The following is an 18,366-nucleotide window of genomic DNA, read 5'->3' on the forward strand; positions in this document are numbered from 1 at the left end:
TCACCTCACACTTTTCTGCATTAAACTCCATTTGCCACCTCTCAGCCCAGCGCTGCAGCTTATCTATGTCCTTCTGTAACTTGTAACATCCTTCCGCACTGTCCACAACTCCACCGACTTTAGTGTCATCTGCAAATTTACTCACCCATCCTTCTACGCCCTCCTCCAGGTCATTTATAAAAATGACAAACAGCAGTGGCCCCAAAACAGATCCTTGTGGTACACCACTAGTAACTGGACTCCAGTCACAACATTTCCCATCAACCACCACCCTTTGTCTTCTTCCAGCTAGCCAATTTCTGATCCAAACTGCTAAATCATCCTGAATCCCATGCCTCCGTATTTTCTGTAGTAGCCTACCGTGGGGAACCTTATCAAACCCTTTACTGAAATCCATATACGCCACATCAACTGCTTTACCCTCATCCACCTGTTTGGTCACCTTCTCAACGAACTCAATAAGGTATGTGAGGCACGACCTACCCTTCACAAAACCGTGTTGACTGTCTCTAATCAAATTATTCCTTTCCAGATGATTATACATCCTATCTCATAAACTTTCCAAAATTCTGCCCACAACAAAAGTAAGGCTCACTGGTCTATAGTTACCTGGGTTGTCTCTACTCCCCTTCTTGAACAAGGGGACAACATTTGCTATCCTCCAGTCTTCTGGCACTATTCCTGTAGACAAAGATGACTTAAAGATCAAAACCAGAGGCTCAGCAATCTCCTCCCTAGCTTCCCAGAGAATCCTAGGATAAATCCCATCCGGCCCAGGGGACTTGTCTATTTTCACACTTTCCAGAATTGCTAACACCTCCTCCTGATGAACCTCAAGCCCTTCAAGTCTAGTAGCCTGAATCTCAGTATTCTCCTCGACAACATTGTCTTTTTCCTGTGTGAATACTGATGGAAAATATTCATTTAGCACCTCTCCTATCTCCTCGGACTCCAAGCACAACTTCCCACTACTGTCCTTGACTGGCCCTACTCTTGCCCTAGTCATTCGTTTATTCCTGACATATCTATAGAAAACTTTAGGGTTATCCTTGATCCTACCTGCCAAAGACTTCTCATGTCCCCTCCTGGCTCTTCTTAGCTCGCTCTTTAAGTCCTTCCTAGCTAACTTGTAACTCTTGAGCGCCCTAACTGAACCTTCATGTCTCATCTTTACATAAGCCTCCTTCTTCCTCTTGACAAGTGTTTTGGCTGCTTTAGTAAACCACGGTTCCCTTGCTCGACCACTTCCTCGCTGCCTGACAGGTCCATACTTATCAAGGACACGCAGTAGCTGTTCCTTGAACAAGCTCCATTGTGCACATCCCCTGCAGTTTTCCTCTAATTCTGATGCATCCTAAGTCTTGCCTCATTGCATCAGAATTGCCTTTCCCCCAGACATAACACTTGCCCTGCGGTATATACCTATCCCTTTCCATCACTAAAGTAAACGTAATCGAATTGTGGTCACTATCTCCAAAGTGCTCACCTACCTCCAAATCTAACACCTGTCCTGGTTCATTACCCAGTACCAAATCCAATATGGCCTCGCCTCTCGTTGGCCTATCTACTTACTGGGTCAGGAAACCCTCCTGCACACCTTGGACAAAAACGGACCCATCTAAAGTACTCGAACTATAGCGCTTCCAGTCAATATTTGGAAAGTTAAAGTCCCCCCATAACAACTACCCTATTGCTTTCGCTCCTATCCAGAATCATCTTAGTAATCCTTTCCTCTACATCTCTGGAACTTTTTGGAGGCCTATAGAAAACCCCTAACAGGGTGACCTCCCCTTTCCTGTTTCTAACCTCAGCCCATACCACCTCAGTAGACGAGGCCTCATCAAACGTCCTTTCTGCCACCGCAATACTGTCCTTGATTAACAATGCCACCCCTCACCCTCTTTTACCACCTTCCCTGAGCTTACTGAAATATCTAAATCCCGGCACCTGCAACAACCATTCCTGTCCCTGCTCTATCCATGTCTCCGATATGGCCACAACATCGAAGTCCCTGGTACCAACCCATGCTGCAAGTTCACCCACCTTATTCCGTATGCTCCTGGCATTGAAGAAAACACACTTTAAACCACCTTCCTGCCTGCACACTCCTGCAACTTTGAAACCTTACTCATGACCTCACTACTCTCCACCTCCTGTATACTGGAGCTACAATTCAGGTTCCCAAGCGCCTGCTGAACTAGTTTGTAAGTCGGCTCCAATTGGTAGAGGCTTTAAAATGGGAGAATGGATAAATGCAAATTACTGCGGATGCTGGAATCTGAAACCAAAATGAAAATGCTGGAAAATCTCAGCGGGGATCTCAGCATGGAGAATGCATCAGCTAACTGATGACTTACAGTTAACCGCCAAGCCTTGTTTGAATTCAAACTAGGAATGTTGACTATGATTGGTCAAGGCATTGCCCTCAGGAATGAACCAGAGAATGGCTGTTACCTATTTTATTTAGTTGAAAAAGACATGTGCATACATGTTCTTTTTGTCTGCAAAGGACACTACGTATGCTTAGCATACGTAAGTGAGCTACACTGCCAACCCAACTGATAATCTTAAATTGGTTGGCAGTGCAACTCTTAGCACACTGCAGATTGTTTAGCAAATGTTGTTTAATCGTGAAATCACTATGTTTTGAGCTTTGCAAGCCAGGGTTAGTTGGATAAGGTCAGCACCTTGCCTAATTCAAACAGCCGAAGGGGCATGCTGTTTGACAAAATCCGCCAGTCTTGGAAACGTACTGCAGGCTATAGTTCCCTCACATTTGGTGTTCTTGTGAATTATCCTGATGAGTACCAGATGAAAAGCTTTGGCAACATATGTCTTTTTTTATAATATTCAAGTTCTGCGCTGCCAAATGACTAATTCTAAATTAATAATATCTGCTTATAGACGTACATGGTACTTGAAATGGTACATGCCCTATCAGCATATCCTTCTTTTCCTTTCTCCTTTCTATACTTACCTAACTTCCCCTTAAGTACATTAGCTCAACAACTGCATGTGATAGAGCGCTTCACATTCTACCCACACTCGAGTAAATACACATTCTACCCACACTCGAGTAAATACATTTCTCCTAAATTCACTACTACATTTATGAGTGAACATCTTATATTTGTGGAAATCTTTTAGAATAAAAAAATGTAACTGGGTTCAACAAATCCTAGGTTTCTCACTGATTAGCTATCATTCCATATGATTGGGCAAAGCCAGAATCTTAACTGGTGCTGGGGAGGAGGTACCAACAGAATATAATGAATATAATGACAACATTTGCTATCCTCCAGTCTTCTGGCACTATTCCTGTAGACAAAGATGACTTAAAGATCAAAACCAGAGGCTCAGCAATCTCCTCCCTAGCTTCCCAGAGAATCCTAGGATAAATCCCATCCGGCCCAGGGGACTTGTCTATTTTCACACTTTCCAGAATTGCTAACACCTCCTCCTGATGAACCTCAAGCCCTTCAAGTCTAGTAGCCTGAATCTCAGTATTCTCCTCGACAACATTGTCTTTTTCCTGTGTGAATACTGATGGAAAATATTCATTTAGCACCTCTCCTATCTCCTCGGACTCCAAGCACAACTTCCCACTACTGTCCTTGACTGGCCCTACTCTTGCCCTAGTCATTCGTTTATTCCTGACATATCTATAGAAAACTTTAGGGTTATCCTTGATCCTACCTGCCAAAGACTTCTCATGTCCCCTCCTGGCTCTTCTTAGCTCGCTCTTTAAGTCCTTCCTAGCTAACTTGTAACTCTTGAGCGCCCTAACTGAACCTTCATGTCTCATCTTTACATAAGCCTCCTTCTTCCTCTTGACAAGTGTTTTGGCTGCTTTAGTAAACCACGGTTCCCTTGCTCGACCACTTCCTCGCTGCCTGACAGGTCCATACTTATCAAGGACACGCAGTAGCTGTTCCTTGAACAAGCTCCATTGTGCCCATCCCCTGCAGTTTTCCTCTAATTCTGATGCATCCTAAGTCTTGCCTCATCGCAGCATAATTGCATTTCCCCCAGATATAACTCTTGCCCTGCGGTATATACCTATCCCTTTCCATCACTAAAGTAAACGTAATCGAATTGTGGTCACTATCACCAAAGTGCTCACCTACCTCCAAATCTAACACCTGTCCTGGTTCATTACCTAGTACCAAATCCAATATGGCCTCGCCTCTCGTTGGCCTATCTACATACTGTGTCAGGAAACCCTCCTGCACACATTGGACAAAGGTTAAAGTCCACCATAACAACTACCCTGTTGCTTTCGTTCCTTTCCAGAATCATCTTTGCAATCCTTTCCTCTACATCTCTGGAACTTTTCGGAGGCCTATAGAAAACCCCTAACAGGGTGACCTCTCCTTTCCTGCTTCAAACCTCAGCCCATACTACCTCAGTAGACGGGTCCTCATCAAACGTCCTTTCTGCCACCGTAATACTGTCCTTGACTAACAATGCCACCCCTCCCCCTCTTTTACCACCTTCCCTGAGCTTACTGAAATATTTAAACCCCGGCACCTGCAACAACCATTCCTGTCCCTGCTCTATCCACGTCTCTGAAATGGCCACAACATCGAAGTCCCAGGGACCAACCCATGCCACAAGTTCACCCACCTTATTCCGGATGCTCCTGGCATTGAAGAAGACACATTTTAAACCACCTTCCTGCCGGCACACGGTACACTCCTGCAACTTTGAAACCTTACTCATGACCTCACTACTCTCAACCTCCCGTATACTGGAGCTACAATTCAGGTTCCCAAGCCCTTGCTGGACTAGTTTAAACCCTCCCAAAGAGCATTAGCAAATTTCCCCCCCCAAGGATATTGGTACCCCTCTGGTCCAGGTGTAGACCATCTCGTTTGTAGAGGTCCCACCGACCCCAGAAGGAGCCCCAATTATCCAGAAATCTGAAACCCTCCCTCCTGCACCATCCCTGTAGCCACGTGTTCAACTCCTCTCTCTCCCTATTCCTCATCTCGCTATCACGTGGCACGGGTAACAACCCAGAGATAATAACTCTGTTTGTCCTATATCTAAGTTTCTCCACCCTAGCTCCCTGAACTCCTGCCTTACATCCCTATCCCTATTCCTACCTATGTCGTTGGTACCTATGTGGACCACAACTTGGGGCTGCTCCCCCTCCCCCTTAAAGATCCCGAAAACACGATCCGAGACATCACGCACCCTGGCACCCAGGAGGGAACACACCAACCGCGAGTCTCTCTCGTTCCCACAGAATCTCCTATCTATCCCCCTAACTATGGTGTCTCCAATGACTAATGCTCTACTCCTCTCCCCCCTTCCCTTCTGAGCAACAGGGACAGACTCTGTGCCAGAGATCTGTACCCCATAGCTTACCCCTCGTAAGTCGCCCCCCCCCCCAACAGTATCCAAAGCGGTATACTTGTTACTAAGGGGAACGACCACAGAGGATCCCTGTACTGACTGCTTCCTCCCAGCCCCTCTCACCGTCACCCATCTATCTTTATTCTTCGGAGTAACTACATCCCTGAATCTTCTATCTATGACCACCTCTGCCTCCCGAATGATCCGAAGTTCATCCAGCTCCAGCTCCAGTTCTGTAACGCGGTTTCTGAGGAGCTGGAGATGGTGCACTTCCCACAGATGAAATCAGTAGGGACACTGTCGGCGTCCCTCACCTCAAACATTCTTCAGGAGTAACATTGCACTACCTTCCCTGCCATCCATGCCAGTTTTATCCTAGCATCCCTTTTTGAACAAGGGTGCAACATTCGCAATTCTCCTGTCCTGTGGGCACCACCACTGTATCTGAGGAAGACTGGAAGATTATCACCAATGCCTCTGCTATTTCCACTCTCACTGTGTTCATTACTCTTGGATGCATCTGATCTGATTCTTGTATCTTACATATTTTAAGTAAAGATAGCCTTTATAACACCACCTCCCTCTCAATTGCAATTTTTTCTACTGTACCAGAGATCTCCTTCTCTCACCTCGGTTTGGTTGGCATCTTCTTCCTTTGTTAGGACAGATATAAAGTAGCCGTTTGGTACATCCGCTATTTCTCCTTCCTCCTCGTACAAGTCCCCCTTTTTATCCCTAATTAGCCCTACCCTTTCTTTTACTATCCTTTTATTATTTATTTGGCTATAAAATACCTTGGCATTCCGTTTCAGGTTATCTGCAAATCAGATGATTGCTAGTGAAAAAGGGACAGGATATCTACGTCTCCAGATTTCTGCTCACTTTACACTTCAGCAAAGGTTTCCAGAGTGGGAATGCCTGCCTCAGAATGTTTCTTTATTATGGGAAATGTCTAGGACTCAAATAGAACTGTGTCATCAAAGACAAAATGCCTGAATACATAAAATAAAATAATGATATTAAATTATTTGTATTTTATTTGCTCTCCAAATCAGGTTTATAGTTTGAAAACATTTTTGATCTTTTATATTTTCTTGGAATATGAAAGTGGACTGAATTCCATGGATTTGTGTAATGAAGTTGAATGTTTGGACACAAATGCAGTGGGGAGACTGGCAGGAGGTTGCAAACCCGAAAGATTATGGAGCGGGTTTTTCCATGGTTGCTTAAAATCCCGCTCCTGTCTTTCCTACCCAGGTGGTGTGGGTGGGCATAACCCATACCTGACTGTTCCTGTCTCAATACTGATAGGGACTTTGATGAAGGGCAGAATGGAACCATCCTACAATTGGCTGTTCTAATCCAGAAAGCCAGATGGTGAAGGTTGGAACGGAAGCTAATTTTGCCACATTTTAATAAGCAATTATTTACAGAATTACAGGTTACAAGCAAGCACCTCCTCAACCAAAAATTATAGTTTCAGTATGTGTCAACTTATAGGGCACAGGTGAAACACCAATTCATGCTTACAGCTTGCAAAAAATTAAACACAATCAATATACGATTAACACTGGAAAGTGAAAAACAGCAGCTCCAGTGATAGGGGTTTTAGATTGTCATGGAGTTGGAAGGCTGTGCAGACCTTGATAGATGGTGGCCGGAATTCCTAGCCCCATTCCCGGTGTCACCAATTTTTGTCATGGTGGGATAAAGACACATCCTGCACTCCTGATCTAGCCACTTCTACTGCAGGGATAGGCATCACCTAGCCCTCCGCAATTTTCACAAAGTCGGACCAGCTTTTCAATGAGTCTCACAGATTGTGCAACTGTCCCTCAGGATGAAGCTGTAAAGTTTTATCCTTTCAGCAATTAATGGATTAACTACACCACATACAACAGGATATGCTCAGGTACATACAAAGCAAATTCCAGAGTGTGCAGGTGCATGAAATCCAAATCTAGGAGCCAGCAAACCTTTGCCCTTCAATGCTCCTCATTTTCAAATCTTAAGACGTTCTAATGTTTCTTTACAATATTTCTTGTTGCACTTTTCTTACTCTTTTCTTTTATGGTTGTTCAAATCAGATTCTCCATCTACCTCTTATCCCCCTTCTGCATGCGCGTTAATGTGCAGGTTTCTAATCCACTCAGGCAAGTATCTGCACTACGCATAGCCCCTTAACAGTGTCTTCCATGATACACTCTGGAACCCAGACTCTGGAGCCCAATGTTGAAACTGAAAAGTGAATGGGAGTTCCATTGTAAAATGTCTGGAGAAGGATCTGAGAGGTAGCAATCAAGAGAACTGGGTTTGGGGATTCATGGGCTGGGATTCTCCAATCCTGCGGCCAGGTTCTGACGCTGGCGTGAAAAGCGGTGCCAATCACACCGGCGTCAACGCTCCTCGATCTTCAGTTATGTTCCCCTTCCTAGGGGGCTACGTCGGCGCGGGAGTGGTCCCCGCAGCTCCAGCCGGTGCAGAACGGCTGGCGCGGGTTCACGCATGCGCGCTACGGATGGCGTGATTCCGTGCATACACGTGGGTTCCCGTCTCCGCGCAGGCCTCCGGGCAATATGGCGTAGCTCTATACGGGCCCGGCCTGGAGGAACATATGGAACCAGCCCGCCTGCCAATCGGTAGGCCCCGATCGCGGGCCAGGCCCCCGTGGAGGCCCCCCCCGCCAGGATGACCTCCTCACACAGAACATCCAGGCCCGCCGTGTGGGACCATACGTGACTCACGCCTGTGGGACTCGGCCGAACTCGGCGGCCACTCGGCCCATCGGGGCCCAGAGAATCGGCGAGGGGGGCCACTTTCAAAGGCCCCCGACCGGCACGGCGGCGATCCCATGGGCGCCCGAGAATCAGCAGCAGAGAATCGGTGAGCCGGCGTGGCCCGATTCTCACGCCCCCCTGGGGTTTCTCCGACCAGGCGCGGGGTCGGAGAATCCCAGCCATGAGCTTTTTAACCATAACTTTAATCTTAAAATAGGGATGAAATTTATAAACAAAATTATACAACATACGCTTTTTAATGTCATTAAATATTTAATGAATTACATTTCTCTCCATTCAATGTTTTAAAAAGTTACCTGTGTTTCCATGTGGAAATGGTACTGTTCACCTGCTCGAACTTCACCTTCAATTTTGCAAGGAGAGTTTGAAATAGCACCGGTAGGATCCCCAACAAGCAATTCCTTTCCAGGTGATGGGAAAAAGGATTTCTTATTAATGGCTTCATCGAGGGTCACGATTGGTGGTTTTCGATCCTTGTAGGAGACCGTCACTTCTCCTACCATCTGGAGAGCGTGATGCACTGAATCTTAATATGAAAATGGATATGGTTAACACCTGTGAGTAGACAGCTATGGATCTTCAGTACTAAATATCTTTTACAGCTATTATTAGCATCACAGGCCAATCAGAGCTGGCTTGCGTGGCTGAATTTAAACAAAAGCTTGGCAGTTAACTGATCCTTGGTGCATTCTCCATGGCAGCCACTCTACCAATCAAAGTGCACTTGCTGACAAATTGGCACTCTCTTCTCAATATAAATAGTTGTTCCCTTTACAATTTGTACTCTTACAAATCTGTCCTGATGGTTACAAGAGAACATGTGGGCGTGGTTGGCCGGACCTCCTTGGCTCCATTCGCATTTATCCTCCACCTCCGAGAAGAACCTGCTCGTTCGGGTTTTAGTTAAGTGAGTTCTGTGTATCGCTTTCAGTTGCATTAGACCTGGCCTTGAGCAAGTGGATGTGGAGTTGACCTGATGCAGTGCTTCGTTCCAGACTCTCCATCCAATTTCAAACCCTAGGTCCTCCTCCCATTTTTCTCTTGTCTCATCCAGTTGTGTGTGTGCCCTTCCCAGTAGTTGCCCATACAGGTCGCTGCAGTTCCCTTTCCCTAATATGTCCCTGTCCAGTAGATCTTCTAGCAGCGACTGTTGCGGTGGTCGTGCGCTTGTCCTTGTTACCTTGTGTAGGAAGTTTTTGACCTGCATATATCTTTGCTCGTTCCCAGTCAACTATAACTTTGCTGTTAGTTCCTCGACTGTTGTCAGTCTGTTCCCTAGCTGTCAGCGTCCCTCCGTCCTGTCTCCACCTTTTGAAGGTGTCATGCATTGTCGTGGGCGTGAACCTGTGGTTATTGCAGATGGGGGCCTTATTGGACATTTCTGTTAGTTTGAAGAGCTTTCGCAGTTGGTACTACAATAGATGTTGCGATCCACATTGGGCTTGTTGAGTGTTTGTTTGATGGGGATGGGACAGCAGCCGTGACTAAGGCCCTGAGGGAGTCCTCCTCCATTTGCACCCACTCGACTTCTGGCTCCTTTATCCACCTCTTTACCCTCTCCGTAGTTGCTGCTTAGCCATAATATTGCAGATTTGGGAGTGCTAGTCCCCCCATGGCTCTCGTTCTCTGTAGCACCATTTTGGGGATCCTTGAAGTTCCCCTTCCCCTCCCACACACACCCACAAACGTCATGATCAGTTTTTCTAATGAGCTGAAGAAGGCTTTGGGGATGTAGATCGGTATGGAACTGAACAGGAAGAGGAACCTGGGCAGTACGTTCATCTTGATCATCTACACTCTCCCTGCCAGGAAGAGTGGGATTGTGTCCCACCACTGCAGGTCCTTTTTTACTTACAATTGTGGCTCCCTGTCCAGTCATGGGCGATTTGGATCCCATTGTAGTGGAATTTGTGCCAGGCCTGTCTTAATGGCAGTCCTGCCTGCTCTGCCCCTCCCCCTTGCAGGTTCACCAGGAAGATCTAATTTTTGCCCAGGTTGAGTTTGTAGCCCGAGAAGACTCCAAACTCTCAAAAGCGCCATGGTTCCTTCCAAGCTGTTTTGTGGATCCGGGATGTAGAGGAGCAGTTCATTCGCATAGAATGAGACTCTGTGCTCTCTGTTCCCTCGCCGGATCCCCTTCCAATTCTTTGCCACCTTGAGCATGATCGCCAGTGGTTCAAACGCTAGGGCGAACAGCAAGGGGGCAACGGACATCCCTTCCTTGTGCCTCTGTGTAGTTGGAAGTACTTAGACCTGGTATTTGTCTGTACGCTCGCAATGGGAGCACTATACAGGAGTTTTTACACATGAGATGAACCATGCTCCAAACCGAACCACCCCAGTACCTCTATGAAGTACTTCAATTCGATTCTGTCAAAGGTCTTTTCTGCGTCCAGGGAGATGATCACCTCAGGTGTTCTCTCCCCAGATGGGGTCACGATATGTTCAGCAGGTGCCTGATGTTCGATGTTAGCTGTCTACCCTTAATAAAGCCCATTTGGTCTACTGCTACCACCTCTGGTGTGCAGTCCTTCAGTCTCCTTGGCCAGTTAATTCATTTTCATGTCTCCATTTAGCAGCGAGGTGGATCAGTAGGACCCGCATGCTGTTGGGTTTATGTCTTTCTTGGGTATCAGCGAGATTGAGGCTTGTGCTAGTGTAGGCGGCAGGGTGCCCCTCTCCAGCGAGTTTGTGAACATCTCCCGCAGATGCGGGGCCAGCACTGCAACAACATTTTTGTAGAAGCACTTCTTTGAATTTTGCGGCAAATTTTGTTGAGGCTTTCTTTCACCTGAAATATTTTGTGAGATGAGCGCACTTGTATTTATTTGAACTGTTGGCCTTCTTCAGAAGCATATAATAGGAAATCACCAATACAAATTAAATTGGTGAATTAAACTGAAGAGAATTAATTAAAATATAACCCCAAACTGAACTTATACAACATGCAACGATGAAATGTTGTTTAATATGGACACTAAATTATAAGGAACTCCAAACTTTACCGTTGTTAATAACAAGTAAGGAAAATTAGCAGATGACAGCGAGTGTGCCCTGTTAAAATATTACTTTGACAAAAAGGTCCTTAAGAGAGGGTAAATGATTAGACAATTCTAATAATAACTTCTGTAGATTTATTACTTATTCCATTTGTTGATGGGGAGGTGGGCATGGGCTGGAAGCTGATCCACTACCTCTCGAGCCAGGCCCAAGCAGTAACAGAGGTGGGTGGGTGACAAGGCTGGCAGGCGACTAGGCCTTCCTCCATTTACTGTGACATTGGCTCAGTTTAGGAACCCAGCTCTCATCCCTTATTCCCCATCACCCACCAACTGTAATTCGGCCATCTGGAAAAAAAAAAATCCAGATTTGCCCATCTGTTCAAACTGCTTCTGTTGATACGGTTGCAAAGAACTTCATCATGAATGTTTTGCTGAGTTCCATGGGTGACTAATAGACTCAGCTCAGCAGGGCTCTCTTCACACAGTTTGAAGGGGAGTGTTAGCTTTGTTTGATTGACATCTTTATCATCTTTACTATGCCACAACCTGATTTTCTTTGCAATACTTTTTCACTGCTTGTGTGTTTATTTGAACAAGAGTCGAGTAGATTGAAGCTGAGAACCTAGCTGCCTTTTCTGTACCTCTTCCAGATATTTAGCCTTTTCATAGCCCTGCTGTCTGCAGCAACAGTGCAACTCCCCTTTAAGAGCTGCTGGCTGTCTTTAATTGGAATCATTCAAACCCAATTTCTTATCTTCCCAAACAAATGTAGCCAATAAGCAGCACAGACTGCACATCCGACGCATGATAACAAGCTGCCAGCACCAAACTTGAGTGACCCATGGCCACATGAATGAACAGGTACAATCTAAACTACTATGGCAGGGGGGTGGGTACCGGAGCAAAAGGTCAGAAGGTGAAAAAATTGAGGGAGAACTAGGGAATAGGGCCAGTATGGCTCTGAGGAAGAGCAGACAGGGAGATGTTGTTGAAAACAGCGGGACTGGTGGCCTGAAGTGCATATGTTTTAATACAAGAAGTATAACAGGTAAGGCAGATGAACTTAGAGCTTGGATTAGTACTTGGAACTATGATGTTGTTACCATTACAGAGACCTGGTTGAGGGAAGGACAGGATTGGCAGCTAAACATTCCAGGATTTAGATGTTTCAGGCGGGATAGAGGGGGATGTAAAAGGGCTGGAGCAGTTGCACTACTGGTTAGGGAGAATATCACAGCTGTACTGCGGGAGGACACCTCAGAGGGCAGTGAGGCTATATGGGTAGAGATCAGGAATAAGAAGGGTGCAGTTACAATGTTGGGGTTTACTACAGGTCACCCAAAGCCAGCGGGAGACAGAGGAGCAGATAGGTAGACAGATTTTGGAAAGGAGTAAAAGCAACAGGGTTGTTGCGATGGGAACCTTTAACTTCCCCAATATTGACTGGGACTCACTTGGTGCTAGGGGCTTGGACGGGGCAGAGTTTGTAAGGAGCATCTAACAAACCTGGTATTGGGGAATGAGCCCGGCCAGGTGGTAGAAGTTTCAGTAGGGGAGCATTTCGGGAACAGTGACTAAAATTCAGTAAGTTTTAAAGTGTTGGTGGACAAGGATAAGAGTGGTCCTAGGGTGAATGTGCTAAATTGGGGGCAGGCTAATTATAACAATATTAGGCAGAAACTGAAGAACCTAGATTGGGGGCGGATGTTTGAGGGTAAATCAACATCTGACATGTGGGAGGCTTTCAAATGTCAGTTGAAAGGAATTCAGGACCGGCATGTTCCTGTGCGGAAGAAGGATAAATACGGCAAATTTCGGGAACCTTTGATAACGAGAGATATTGTAGGCCTTGTCAAAAAGAAAAAGGAGGCATTTGTCAGGGCTAGAAGGCTGGGAACAGACGAAGCCTGTGTGGAATATAAGGAAAGTAGGAAGGAACTTAAGCAAGGAGTCAGGAGGACTAAAAAGTCATTGGCAAATAGAGTTAAGGAAAATCCCAAGGCTTTTTACACGTACATAGAAAGCAAGAAGGTAGCCAGGGAAAGGGTGAGGGAATCTATGTGTGGAGCCAGAGGAAATGGGCGAGGTACTAAATGAATACTTTGCATCAATATTCACCAAAGAGAAGAAATTGGTAGATGTTGAGTCTGGAGAAGGGTGTGTAGATAGCCTGGGTCACATTGAGATCCAAAAAGACGAGGTGTTGGGCGTCTTGAAAAATATTAAGGCACATAAGTCCCCAGGGCCTGATGGTATCTACCCCAGAATACTGAAGGAGGCTAGAGAGGAAATTGCTGAGGCCTTGACAGAAATCTTTGGATCCTCACTGTCTTCCGGTGATGTCCCGGAGGACTGGAGAATAGCCAATGTTGTTCCTTTGTTTAAGAACGGTAGCAAGGATAATCCAGGGAACTGTAGGCCGGTGAGCCTTACGTCAGTGGTAGGGAAATTACTGGAGAGAATTCTTCGAGACAGGATCTACTCCCATTTGAAGCGAGAGGCAGCACGGTTTTGTGAAGCGGAGGTCGTGTCTCACTAATTTGATAGAGTTTTTCAAGGAGGTCAGAAAGATGATTGATGCAGGTAGGGCAGTGGATGTTGTCTATATGGACTTCAGTAAAGCCTTTGACAAGGTCCCTCATGGCAGACTGGTACAAAAGGTGAAGTCACACAGGATCAGGGGTGAGCTGGCAAGATGAATACAGAACTGGCTAGGTCATAGAAGGCAGAGAGTAGCAATGGAAGGGTGCTTTTCTGATTGGAGGGCTGCGACTAGTGGCATTCCGCAGGCATCAGTGCTGGGACCTTTGCTGTTCGTAGTATATATAAATGATTTGGAGGAAAATGTAACTGGTCTGATTAGTAAGTTTGCAGATGACCCAAAGGTTGGTGGAATTGCAGATAGCGATGAGGATTGTCAGAGGATACAGCAGGATTTAAATCGTTTGGAGACTTGGGCGGAGAGATGGCAGATGGAGTTTAATCCGGACAAACGTGAGGTAGTGCATTTTGGAAGGTCTAATGTATGTAGGAAATGTACAGTGAATGGTAGAACCCCGAAGAGTATTGACAGTCAGAGAGATCTAGGTGTACAGGTCCACAGGTCACACTGAAAGGGGCAACACAAGTGGAGAAGGTAGTCAAGAAGGCATACAGCATGCTTGCCTTCATTGGCCGGGGCATTGAGTATAAAAATTGGCAAGTCATGTTGCAGCTGTATAGAACCTTAGTTAGGCCACACTTGGAGTATAGTGTTCAATTCTGGTCGCCACACTACCAGAAGGATGTGGAGGCTTTAGAGAGGGTGCAGAAGAGATTTACCAGGATATTGCCTGGTGTGGAGGGCATTAGCTATGAGGAGCGGTTGAACAAACTCGGTTTGTTCTCACTAACGGAGGTTCAGGGGCGACCTGATAGAGGTCTACAAAATTATGAGAGGCATAGAGAGTGGATAGTCAGAGGCTTTTTCCCAGGGTAGAGGGGTTAATTACTAGGGGGCATAGAGGGATACGGACCCCGGAAGTGTAGAATATTTTAGTTTAGACGGGCAGCATGGTCGGCACAGGCTTGGAGGGCCGAAGGGCCTGTTCCGGTTCTGTACTTTTCTTTGTTCATTGTTTGTAATATGTTCACCACCTTGGCTGTGCTTGTTTTCAGGCATTATTAGATCTCTTGGAGCTGAATTTAATTAAATTCAGACTTGTACTTTTTCCAATTGCATTACCGGCAACACACAGTGCGATTGGCTGTCCAGCATACAGAACAGGACCACTGCTCAAAATCTCTTCAACCTCATTGGGTGGAGGCACAAATGTGTTGGATCCAGGTATGTCCTTTGCTTTCAGCACCTATAGTGTGAAATAGAATAAATTAATTAATTCAAACACTGATGTTTTGGGGTGAAATTTTGCTGGTGGGGGTAATGCCTGTGGAAATGGAACATTTTTTCTACCCTTTATTGCAATCGCAAATTCACAAATCTGATTTTGCAATGGTGCCAAAGTTCTCTTTAAAATGCCCAGCAACCTCCCACCTATGTGACATCAATAAAGGAGCCGGCGTGGTCGCACAGTGTTAGCACTGTTGCTTCACAGTGGCAGGGACCCGGGTTTGATTCCCAGCTCAGGTCACTGTCTGTGCGGAGTCTGCACGTTCTCCCAGTGTCTGCGTGGGTTTCCTCCCACAAGTCCCGAAAGACGTACTTGTTAGGTGAATTGGACATTCTGAATTCTCCCTGTGTACCTGAACAGGCGCCCGAGTGTGGTGAATTGGACATTCAACCAATAACTTCATTGCAGTGTTAATGTAAGCCTATTTGTGACACTAATAAAGATTACTATTATTAATAATCCTTATGCCATATTTGAATGAGACTTTAATTTAATGCCACATTTTATATAAATATGTAAATAAATAAAAATACAGCAAAAGAAAAATAGAAAAAATATATAAATAAATAAAAACTATGTTATATTATATATATATATATATATCTATGCCTACCAACAATTGTATCGAGGTTGAACCCAATTATTCCTTCTTTATGAATTGGAGCATAATGTTTTTTAAAAAAACACAACAAAATCAGTCCACATTCAGACAAATGTTGTGCTAAAAAAACCTAATTACGTACAAGTGTGAGTTGTGAGAAAGGTGCAAAGACACTTAAAGAGATTTGAAGAGGGCAGCACGATAGCATAGTGGTTAGCACAGTTGCTTCACAGTTCCAAGGTCCCAGGTTCGATTCCCAACTTGGGTCACTGTCAGTGTGGAGTCTGCACGTTCTCCCTGTGCCTGCGTGGGTTTCCTCCAGGTGCTCCGGTTTCTTCCCACAGTCCAAAGATGTGCGGGTTAGGTGGATTGGCCATGCTAAATTGCCCTTAGTGTCCAAAAAAGGGTGAGTGAGGGGTTACTGAACATAGAATATACAGTGCAGAAGGAGGCCATTCGGCCCATCGAGTCTGCACCGACCTACCTAAGCCCTCACGTCCACCCTATGCCCGTAACCCAATAACCCCTCCGAACCCTTTTGGACACTAAGGGCAATTTAGCATGGCCACTGGGTTACGGGGATAGGATAGAGACGTGGGCTTGAGTAGGGTGCTCTTTGTAAGAGGCTGTGCAGACTCGATGGGCTGAATGGCCTCCTTCTGCACTGTAAATTCTTTAAGAGGCTAAGCAAGTGGGCAAGATTTGGCAGATGGAAGAAAATGTGAAGAATTGAGAGGTTATCCACTTTGGACGGATAGGCAGTAGTATAGCATATTTTTTAAAATGTTGAGAGGCTGGGAAGTGTTAAATGTCAAAGGGGCTTGGATGTCCAGGTTCAAGAATCACTGAAAGGCAAAATGCAGGCACAGCAAGCAATTCAGAAGACAAATGGTCTGCTGGCCTTTACTGCAAAAGGATGTGAGTATATGTCTTACTGCAATTATATAGAGCCTTGGTGAGATCACACCTGGAGTATCACGTGCAGTTCAAGTCTCCTTAAGTTAGGAAAGATGTGCTTGTCATAGCGGGAGCACAACAAATTTTCACTAAATTAATTCTGGGAGGGAGGGATTATCTCATGAGGAAAGATTAAATAAACTGGACCTTAATCCTCCAGAATTTAGAATAGATGATCTCATTAAAACATGGAAAAGAAATACAAGGATCAACAGAGTAGATGCAGGAAGGAAGGACCCCTTGATTCGACTAGGGGGTGAATCAAGAACTAGGGGACACAGTCAGATTTAGGGGCCCAAAGGGCTGCAGAAGCTCAGTCATTGAGTATGTTCAAGATGGAGATCGCTAGATTTCTACATATGAAAAACATCAAGGGATAAGGGATAGTGCAGGCAAAGGATGCTGAAGTTGAAGGTCAACCATGATCTCACTGAATAATGGAGTGGGTTCAAAAGGCTGAATGGTCTACTCCTGTTTCTATTTCATATGTTCTTATGCTTCTAATAAACCGTGAGCCTTGATTATATATGTTTCTCTTTGCGCATTAGTGCTGGAAGACTTTACATAGATATTATTTTATTTTATTAAAAACTTGCATTTATATTGTATCTTTGATGTTGTAAAACATCCCAAGGTGCTTCATCAAAACATTCACAATATTTGTCACTTGAACCACAAAAGGAGATATTAGATCAGAAGACCAAAATCTTGGCCAGTCAAGTTTTAAGATGCATCTTAGAGGAGGGAAAAGAGGTAGAGAGGTGAATAGATTTAGGGCAGGAATTCCAGAGACTATGGTCCAGGCAGTTGAAGGCATGGCTGCCAATAATAAAGTGACTATAATCAAGGATATGCCACAGGCCAGAATTGGAGCAGAACAACTATCTTGGAAGACTGCAGAGATGGGGCAGAAATGGGTGATGTTTTTCTTGTTGGTGAAATGCTGCGAAAAAAAAATCACTAAATTCACTCTGAGTAACTACCAATTTAACAGCCACATTTACAAAACTATCAAAGTTCAGGTGTCAATGACAATCTTGATCCACAAAAATAGGTGATTTAATTTGTTTTAACATGTTTTGGGATGTTTCATGCAAAATTCAAGTGGAAGAAAGATGAAGAATAGAAGCACATATTGATAACATCCCCCATCAATCCCCATGGCATCAATGAAGTGGAGCATGTTGTAATCGTGCCATCAAGCGACACTTGATCCAGATATGGACGTAAGAGCTCAATGCCAGAAAAGTGGTGATGGTAACAGTCCTCAACATCAGGATAGCTTTTGACTCAGAAGATCTCTGAAAACAGAAAGCACCATGGGGAAATGCGCCAGTGGCTGATTCCATGAATAACAGCAAGGAAAATGGCCACCATTGTTGAAAGCCATTCTTTCCAGCCTGAGGTCGTCACTGCAGGAGTTTCTCGTGAAAACAATCTAGGCCCAGCCATCTTCATCTGCTTTAACAATAAGACTTACAACACCAGGTTAAAGTCCAACAGGTTTGTTTCGATGTCACTAGCTTTCGGAGCGCTGCTCCTTCCTCAGGTGAATGAAGAGGTATGTTCCAGAAACATATATATAGACAGATTCAAAGATGCCAGATTATGCTTGGAATGCGAGCATTAACAGGTGATTAAATCTTTCCAGATCCAGAGATGGGGTAACCCCAGGTTAAAGAGGTATGAATTGTGTCAAGCCAGGACAGTTGGTAGGATTTTGCAGGACAGATGGTAGGGGATGAATGTAATGCGAC

General features: G+C 45.1%; 1 protein-coding gene across 3 annotated transcripts in view; it reads right to left on the reverse strand.

The window, feature by feature from the left end:
• The window catches only part of LOC140429339 (xanthine dehydrogenase-like), a 452,003-nt gene that overhangs the window by 57,793 nt on the left and 375,844 nt on the right, over positions 1–18,366 (reverse strand). For all 3 annotated transcript variants that reach the window (XM_072516190.1, XM_072516191.1, XM_072516192.1), the window contains 2 exons: positions 14,886–15,009; positions 8,456–8,685 (listed from right to left, as the gene is read on the reverse strand). In XM_072516190.1, the coding sequence (XP_072372291.1) occupies positions 8,456–8,685; positions 14,886–15,009 (354 nt within the window). The remainder of the gene's footprint in view (positions 1–8,455; positions 8,686–14,885; positions 15,010–18,366) is intronic.

The sequence above is a fragment of the Scyliorhinus torazame genome, chromosome 9, assembly GCF_047496885.1.
Source record: "Scyliorhinus torazame isolate Kashiwa2021f chromosome 9, sScyTor2.1, whole genome shotgun sequence".
Lineage (NCBI taxonomy): Eukaryota > Metazoa > Chordata > Chondrichthyes > Carcharhiniformes > Scyliorhinidae > Scyliorhinus > Scyliorhinus torazame.